The 8,817-nt window shown below is 35.7% G+C and overlaps 2 protein-coding genes across 5 annotated transcripts; both read right to left on the minus strand.

Annotated features, from left to right (window-relative positions):
• Positions 1–1,386: 1,386 nt before the first annotated feature.
• LOC111443247 (protein Simiate) lies at positions 1,387–3,440 on the minus strand. The gene is made up of 6 exons (XM_023080978.1): positions 3,084–3,440; positions 2,926–2,974; positions 2,709–2,835; positions 2,018–2,088; positions 1,871–1,943; positions 1,387–1,657 (listed from the first exon to the last, which is right to left on the minus strand). Exons 1-6 carry the CDS (start codon positions 3,277–3,279, stop codon positions 1,547–1,549), a joined length of 627 nt encoding a protein of 208 aa, XP_022936746.1. The 5' UTR covers positions 3,280–3,440; the 3' UTR covers positions 1,387–1,546.
• A 558-nt stretch (positions 3,441–3,998) lies between these two features.
• Positions 3,999–7,680, minus strand: LOC111443618 (ribonuclease P protein subunit p25-like protein). 4 transcript variants are annotated; one of them, XM_023081521.1, is made up of 9 exons: positions 7,535–7,680; positions 7,170–7,292; positions 6,033–6,113; positions 5,857–5,945; positions 5,618–5,692; positions 5,213–5,274; positions 5,048–5,125; positions 4,670–4,870; positions 3,999–4,448 (listed from the first exon to the last, which is right to left on the minus strand). In XM_023081521.1, exons 2-9 carry the CDS (start codon positions 7,290–7,292, stop codon positions 4,363–4,365), a joined length of 795 nt encoding a protein of 264 aa, XP_022937289.1. In that variant the 5' UTR covers positions 7,535–7,680; the 3' UTR covers positions 3,999–4,362. The 4 variants fall into 4 exon arrangements, with proteins under 4 accessions (XP_022937289.1, XP_022937290.1, XP_022937291.1 ...); XM_023081522.1 differs by having other exon boundaries at positions 7,567–7,644; XM_023081523.1 differs by lacking the exon at positions 7,535–7,680 and adding an exon at positions 7,445–7,528.
• Positions 7,681–8,817: the final 1,137 nt, after the last annotated feature.

Below are 8,817 nucleotides of genomic sequence, written 5' to 3' on the forward strand. Positions count from 1 at the left end.
TCTTCTTTTTTTTATTTTAATATTTTATGTTTTCAAATCAAATAAATAATTTATGTCCTATAAATATTTAATTAGGTATAATATATAAATATATATAGTAATTTTTAATTTTTTAATATTATTTATATATTACATTTTGAGATATATCTAGTTAAAGTCTTTTTACTTTAATTTATGAATCAATTAAAAAATTATAATATTTATATTTGCTTAATAATGAGTTTCATATAACTAAGTTAAATTTAAAAAATATATCCTAGAGAAATTCGTATTTAATATTTTTATTAAATAAAGTGACTTATTTTATACCTATGAGCCAGGCCGTTACAACTATTGCTCATTGATTATAACTATTGCACATTGATTGATTATTAAAATACGAAACTTTCTATTGGAATATTATTATTCAATGATCAAACCTTAAAAACAGGTGACTATTAAAATACGAAACTTTCTATTGGAATCAAATAGATAAATCATCATATGTCCATTGATCAAAATCGAGGGACCTCAGTAACCCTTGTAATTAATGGATAAATCGTCACAAACTTTCTATTGGAATCAAATAGATAAATCGTCACATGTCCATCGAACAAAATCGAGGGACCTCCATAACCCTTTAATTATTGTGTAGATGAAAGTTCCGTTTACACTCTAATTTATCTAATTTAGGGAAGAATAGAATCATAATTTAAGGATAATCAATGAATGTTATTTTAGACAAAATATCATATAATATCAAAAGATTAAATTCAAAAATTCAAAAAATGCTATTTTAGACAATATTATATAATATCAAAAGATTAAATTCAAAATCTATAGAATGATACTGAGTTTATAAAGGCTATTTTAGACAACATTATATAATATCAAAAGATTAAATTCACCGTTTAGGAAATGATCCTGAGTTTGTAATTTTATTTATAAGATAATTTCCAAAAGATTGGATTTCGAACTCAAATAATCTCCAAAAGATAGGATTTCGAACTAGGATAATCTCCAAAAGATTGGATTTCGAACTAAGATAATCTCCAAAAGATTGGATTCGAACTAAGATAATCTCCAAAAGATTGGATTCGAACTAAGATAATCTCCATAATCTCCAAAAGATTGATGTCGAACTAAGATAATCTCCAAAACAAAAGATTGATTTCGAACTAAGATAATCTCCAAAACAAAAGATTGATTTCGAACTAAGATAATCTCCAAAACAAAAGATTGTTTTCGAACTAAGATAATCTCCAAAAGATTGATTTCGAACTAAGATAATCCCCAAAAACAAGAGATTGATTTCGAACTAAAATTATCTCCAAAAACAAGAGATTGATTTCGAACCAAGATTATCTATCTAATTTTTCTCTAATTTTGAACTCAATCTCAATTCAATATCTAACGAACTTTTAATAATATTCCACTAACTAAACTTAAATTAAAAATATCCCAATTTCAAAATCAAATAGACAAATAGAGGTGGCTGTCGAGTTAAAAAGGAGGAGGAAGCAAGAAATCTGAAAGTTACTTATATGCGACCAATGATTGGGTGCAGCTACACTTCTCTCAATCGTTTGTACTCTTCGAGGCTCAGCAATGACTCCTTAACTTTCACCCAATCTGCTGGCTTTGGCATAACAATAGCAATGTAGCCTTCTCTGTGAGCCTGTAATAATATGATTATTGTTTTTTTCCCTCTCGAGGCAAGTGAATCAGCAATGAACACTAAAATCGTCATAATTGAAGGTAATGATCTAATCATCACGACAATACTAAAAACAGAAACATGGGAAACAACAGATCGCACAAATATTAGTAACGTAGAACAACAAGGCTTTCCCAAACAGTATCGGCCATTAAATTGAAAGCTCATGCTCACCACATTTTTGAGTAACTCTGGCTGCTTCATCAAGCGATCATTAACTTCCAATAGAGAACCTTTAACAGAACACCTAACAATAATAGCATAAATTATCAGAGTTGCAATTGAAGAGAAGCTAATTGGTGAAAAGCAAAAACATCCAACCTTACAATATATGAGGCATCTTTGGTGCAGACTTTACATATAGCAGAATTGGGCTCAAAGAATTGCGCATTCTGCAAAATTACACTGATGACTTCAGCACAGAAAATTCAATCCCAGTATCTGGATTCACATACGGGACCAGAGCGAAAAATCATAGTTCAAGTTGTAAGAACTCTTGAAAGAAATTCAGTAAAAAGTTTTTCCATCATATATGTAAATCCTCCGGATGTCATTCCTAATGATGCCTCAAAAATCATAGTTCAAGTTGTAAGGAACTGTTGAAAGAAATTCAGTAAAAAGTTTTCCCATCATACATGTAAATCCTCCGGATGTCATTCCTAATGATGCCTCAAAATTCTACTAAAAAGTAATATCCATAGTAACAAAAGAACTCCACAGCCAAAGCTGATTCTGAAACATGTTCTGTCTATGATATGCTGAAGAAATGTAAAAAAAAAAAACAAAAAAAAAAACATATAAGTCATAAAGAATCATGGAGGACATTGACATAATCTTCTCGTGACGATAGTTTCATGAAATCCAAAGCAACAGAACTCACAAGAGGCTACCAGCACCTTAACAATAAGTGAGGTTTTATCACAATGGACGTACTTTAATTTCTAGCAACACTGTTTCTTTAGAAATCGGTAACGCGAACCAGTTCGCAAGTCCGCAGTTACCATTTTCATACCTTCTTGCGTTTCCCAGTGACTTTAAAGCTACTGCGATCAGATTTCCCTACATTGAAATCAACAGCTGTGATACCACTACTGTCTTTGAATGCAATATGCGTAGGAGCCAAGCCGATCACACACAAGCTAGAATAAGAAAAACAAGGCAGATAAGTAATTACGATGAGCGGGGAATTGTACTTCGGATCAACTAGAAAGAGATATTAAAATCGTTACCCGTTGGCATGGCGGTAAACGTACTGATCATGACCTTCCTTCATAAAATCTGGAAATGAGACGACCAATTAGTCAGATTAATTAGAGGGCTTAGGGTTTAGTTAGGGCAATAAAACTCCATTGTGAATTCGAAAAAGATACGGCGACAGTGAACGTGCCAGGAGCGAAATACGAGACGAAATTGGTCTCGACGGCGGAGGGAGGCGCGAAAGGAAGATCCCTAACATCGGGAATCAGAAGTTTACGTAGCTCTTCGTCTAGTTCATCATCTTGGGAAGATTTCGGCAATGGTTCTGGCGGTTTCTGTGGTTGTTGCTCCTCAAGTGGCGGCGGTTGTGGAGAGTTTTGAACCATCGGGGAGATTATCAGAAGGCACCGGAGGAGGATCGGAAACTTCCAAGTTTCCTGCCAAAAAAGCCTTGTGGTTGCAGTTGGTGGCGGAATTGCTGGCCCGGTATGGCAAATGCGAATGAGAATCTTGGTATTCTAAAACCCAAAAGGACCACCTTGCTTTATATAGCTACTAGGGCTTTGGGGCAAAATTGAATCAAATGAATATTTTAATTAGGCATTTTGAAAAAACATCAAATATCATTCTATTAGAACATTAATTTACCGGAAACTCCCCCTGAAAACAAGAAAAAAATTCTTAAATCAAAGGAAAACAGACTAAATCTATCTAAATTCTAAAACCTACAAGATTGGATAATAAAAGCAATTGTAAACCAACTCCATTTCAATGGAAATTCTATATACTTGTATGCGCTTTTACTAATTTGAGAATAAAAAAGACTTAATATTATTATTATTATCTATTGGTACTAAATGTCCGCAGGCCAGGATTCAAGGCCGTGTATTCTCTTCTTTTAATACGTGAAAATAGTGAATTATTTTATCATTAAATCATTGTCTACAACTCAATTCGCCCCAACCACCACCAAAATTATTGTTTCAAACGACAGGCTCGAGTATTTAAACATATTAAAAAAAAAAAACACAATAATTTATGGGCACAAAAAACTTGACTATAGAAATAGTGAAGAAAGGGTGAGGAGCAAAGAACAAATAAATGATAGAGAACTGAAAGGAGAGCGTTGAAGGACGCCAGAAGATCCTGAAAACTCAAATAAAAGAATACACTGTCCGACCAAGAAATTTTTAAACAATAAAATACAAACGTCAAGCAGCTCACCTAAATCTACAAGAAAACGAGTCGCCACCCTCACATAGCGGCGGCTCTTTCAAACACTTGCTTCCATTCCATCTAATTACGACTCCAAAAGAAAAGGAAAAAAAAGGCCAAATTCCTACCGTTAATATAGTTGTCCTTTGCAACCGGCAACTAAAAGAAGCGAAAACCCTAATGATACATCATTCATTACAGGACTCATCCATCATGTTGAATAAAATTAGGATTTTAACCTTTCAGCATCTCTCTCATGCAGCAGCCTGGATCGGTCCTCCTCCATTAGTTCTGAAACCACGTCCCCTTCCACGATACCCGCCCCTTCCACGCCCACGCCCTGAAAATACAAACAAACGCTTCCATGAGCTCAAAACAAGGGTGCGTGGGAGCTGAAATATCAAACTAAACTGAACATTTCATGGCCAACTCAATACGGAACATGAACCAAAAAACCCACTAAAACATCAAGGACAAGGAAATTTATTAAGAAAACACCATGGCTAATCAAAGATTAATTTATTAAATAAACCATACTCAAAAAAGGAAGTAAGAAAATACCACGGCCTTGAGGTGGGAAGTCTTGATTGTATCCTCCATCTTGCTGTAAATCAAATTGAGGTCCATTGTATCCTCCTCTTCCACGGCCACGGAAATTACCACCACCCCTCCCTCGACCCCTTCCTCTTCCATTACCACCCCTATTACGGTCCCAATCTCCATCATCATATTCATTACCCACAAAGCCATTACCTGGGGGTCCTAAAACCAATATCATTGTAAAACAAAAACAAATTGTTACGGGTCATACATGCTCTACTTGAAGCAATAAACTAAATGAACTACAGCCAGCCATAAAATGATAAAAGCCATACCCTTCCATGAACAACAACATGATGAAGGGATTAAGAAGAATAAACAAAATCAAACTCTACATACCTCTACCCCTAGACCTTCCTCTGCCACTGCGGCCCCGACCTCTGCCTCGTCCTGGACCCTGATCATGAGGTGAGCCTTCTGCAGTATGCAATCACAATAGGTTGTCCACTTCCCAATGCAAAAAGTTTAACAATAAATAAAAAGGTATGATAGGACAGGTCTTACCTCCCTCGTAGTCATACTCTACAAATGTTTTCACCAACTCAGCAGGAAGTGGCGGCTGATACCTGAAGCAACAGTAATGCGTGAGACAAATGTTCATTTTTAGAAGAGCATTTTCACAATTCAGATACGAAGACTAACAAATCTAAAGAGTAAGACCAAAAAAACTTATTAAATTATTAGTAAAATTATTCAATACACGGATCCTAAATATGCAAAACCTTGAATATCTGAACATTTTTAACAACTGAATCTGAGAGAGAGAAGATGAACTTAAGGTTTTGTTTATAAATAACATGAGAAGATCTTCATGCAAATTCAACAGTCTCATATCATCGAACATAATTTATTTTCATTTATTTTTTAAAAAGCACCTTTGAGAGACATTAAAAGCGAGTAAGGACTCACCCCACAGAGGATGTATTTAATTCCTTCTTCGAAAGGGTAATCACAATCATCGATACATGCCTTGTTGTTTCCAATCTGTAACAACAATCAAATTACTCTGTGAAACCAAAGCCCAACACTAGAGGAATTTTTTTTTACGTGTTCAAAGACTCATGCATCAAAATAATGAATATGGTAATATAAAGTAAAAGGGTAGATTAAATAATCCTTGCATGACATATTGATTAAAATACTCTTACGGAAGAAGGCCTTCCTCCAAGGGCTCCCATGTATCAGTGATGTCTGTGGAGCCAATTGAGGTATTCTGATGAAGACCTACAATTCGCCTCTGCATTTACCAACAACATATTGTCAAGCCCAATCTCAAAAGTAATCAAGTGGTTGAGCATCAGCAACATGAACTATTATAGCAAACCTTGATTAATTCCACAATTGTCACAGTCTTGTTTATAGCCCTTCCCATAGCCTTGAAAACAATTTCATTAGAACCTTTTTCCTGCATAAAGTTTCAAAAAGGGTAAACAAAGGTTTCAACTAATTGACAAATTAATGAAAATGTAATCATCAAACAAGTGTAATATACATAAAATAATACCGTGCATTGTCCTCTAAAACATAGAGTAACTAGGATAAAAAATGTAAAATAAGGGATTTTGAGGCACATATTTTCATCACTACATGTACCTTCCCTGATTCATAAACACTTAACTTTCATGAGGACACATAAAGGTGTAAGTCATGTGCTCATTCTCTCTTCAAGAGTCAATTTCGTATGTCGTACAAATCCAACAACAATTAGCAATTTATCCTTTTTTACTATTACCAAAACATAGAAAAACACTTGAGCAGCAATGAAGATCATAAACCTTATTTGAGAAAGGGAGAATTGACGGGCATGACTATTATGCACTTGGGTATAATCATAATGTTTCGTAATACATAGCTTTCCAGCCATTAGCGTCCGTGACTTCTTTTCTTTAAATATATATATATAGGCTTACACCTCATTCTTCAAGAGAAAATGCCTGAGGCTGCCTTAAGTTTTTGAAGCATGCATGACCTAAATGCCTATGAAAACCCGCTAAGATGAAGCATATAAAAATATAACCGATATCAAGATTCATTGAAACTCAGAATTTAATATTTTAAGATAGTAACCACCTAGAGCCATACATGAAGTGAAAGGACTTCAAATTTTGATAAAACTATTAGCCAGATCATATGTTTGAAGAGCATAGGGGAGCATATACTACAGCATGAAAGAAATTTTTCTCACCACAATACAATGAAAAAAAAATCCCAACGTACTCAGATTATTGCACATAACACAGCGAAAATAAGTTAACAATTTCTTTGTGCCGAACAGCTGGATGTAGCCAACGCAATTACTTTTAATAGCACTCTGAATACCAAACAGAACTCACAATTTGTAAATTCCATAGAGAGACTGCGCTTTACACCAACGGATTCACAGTACGCATTAAGAGTTTTAAAAAGATTTTTACCCCAGAAAAAAAGGTCAAACTTATGAAAAGCATCTGAAGAGAGAAACCTGAAGTAGGGTCATGGCATATGTGATATAGTTGCGCATCCGTCCTTGGCTTGTAATCCGAATTTCATTCTCGTCAATTGGAGTCTCAGCCCTTGGCTTCTCAACTCTGTGGTACCGATCCATCTGCACAGCCAAAGCAATAATCCGATTAGACAGATGCTTAAACAAAATCATAAACCCCCCGCCCCAAGCACACAAAACGCACACAGACATGGAGACGGAGCTGCATCGAAACATCCTAATCAATTACTGCAAAGCATGAAAAGGCTACGAACCAGAACAAGAAGAGTAAAATACAGAACGCGAAAGAAAAAGGGCGAAGTGCGAGGAAAGTAATCTCCAAAAACGAGAAACAGGAAGCATACTTGAAGTTATCAGGTTCGATCTCAGGACTAAAAGCGATTGAAAATAGGATAAAATACGCTCCACAATAGAGAGCCCTCTTCAACGGCTTGTTTCTTCTGTTACGCCCTAAATCGCCAGCACTGGTGTTTCACCCTTTATATAGTAGCCGCACTATTGCGAAAACTACCCTAACTGACTCCTTGCAGCCGGTCCAAATAAGGTTTCCTCGCTGTTTTTTCTTTTCTAATATTCCTTTTTTTTTAACTTTAATTTCGTATTTATAGACTTTTTAATTTTTAAAATATCTCTATCAATTTGAGGTTCATATATATTTTTTTAATCTAATAAATATCTAAATTTTAAATTTAGATTTCTTGTATCTTGATTTTTTCAAAAAAATTAACTGGTCTATTAAATAGAAAATTACGTTCCCCAAATGCCCCTTTAGTTTCATATAATTTACGATTCGTACCCATTGCCCGCTGTGCAAATCGCGGTATGAATTTGTTCTCATCTTAACTCGTTTTGTATTTAAAAAAATCGTTCTTAGAGGTCCAAAAGGCCTATTGCGGGCCTATGTTCATCAAGCCCCATATCGAACCTATGGTCTTAAAGGCCCAACGTGATGTCGTCAACTCGGATTGGGCCACCAGTCCATCTTCGGGAGAGTTGAGCATTTAAATAATTAGGATTTTATTTTTGTCGTGCCTATCCCTGGGCCCCACAGTTAAAATCTATGAATTTGGCGATTATGCCCTTTTCAATATAAAATTACTCGACCAATTTGAATATGATAAACTATTTCAACAATATATGAGATGATTATGATAATTATTAAGGGTCCCATTTATGTGGTAGATTTGGAGCGAGACGCCACGTGCAAGGCAGCGAGAGGGACACGAAGATGAAAGCCAGCTGGATGGCAGGTCGCGAAGTTCAATCAGGGTAGCTTTTGGTGTGTGCAAAAAGCGAGAGGGAGTTGGGGGTGTGGGGCCCATCAGCTTTCGGTTGCTCTGCTTCTACACGGCATTTGCTGTGGACACGTGTCTTTGGGTATGGGATTATTTTTTGTTCATAGCCCTTTGTGGTGGGTCCCGCTGGATTCGCAAGCATTGTTGTTGCTGCTCGGGCGACCCCTTCCATTAATGTACGGCCCCTTTCCCTTCCCGCCTTTAACACGTGTATTACTTATAAAGGAATTATTCTATCCTTTTAATCATTTCAAGCAATCTATTTTTTTTAGAGTTTATCTATTTGAATCAAATGTGGTTCCATTTCTCATTCCCCCCCCCCCCCCCCCCCC

This window comes from Cucurbita moschata, unplaced genomic scaffold (assembly GCF_002738365.1).
Source record: "Cucurbita moschata cultivar Rifu unplaced genomic scaffold, Cmos_1.0 Cmo_Scf00005, whole genome shotgun sequence".
In the NCBI taxonomy this organism is placed as follows: domain Eukaryota; kingdom Viridiplantae; phylum Streptophyta; class Magnoliopsida; order Cucurbitales; family Cucurbitaceae; genus Cucurbita; species Cucurbita moschata.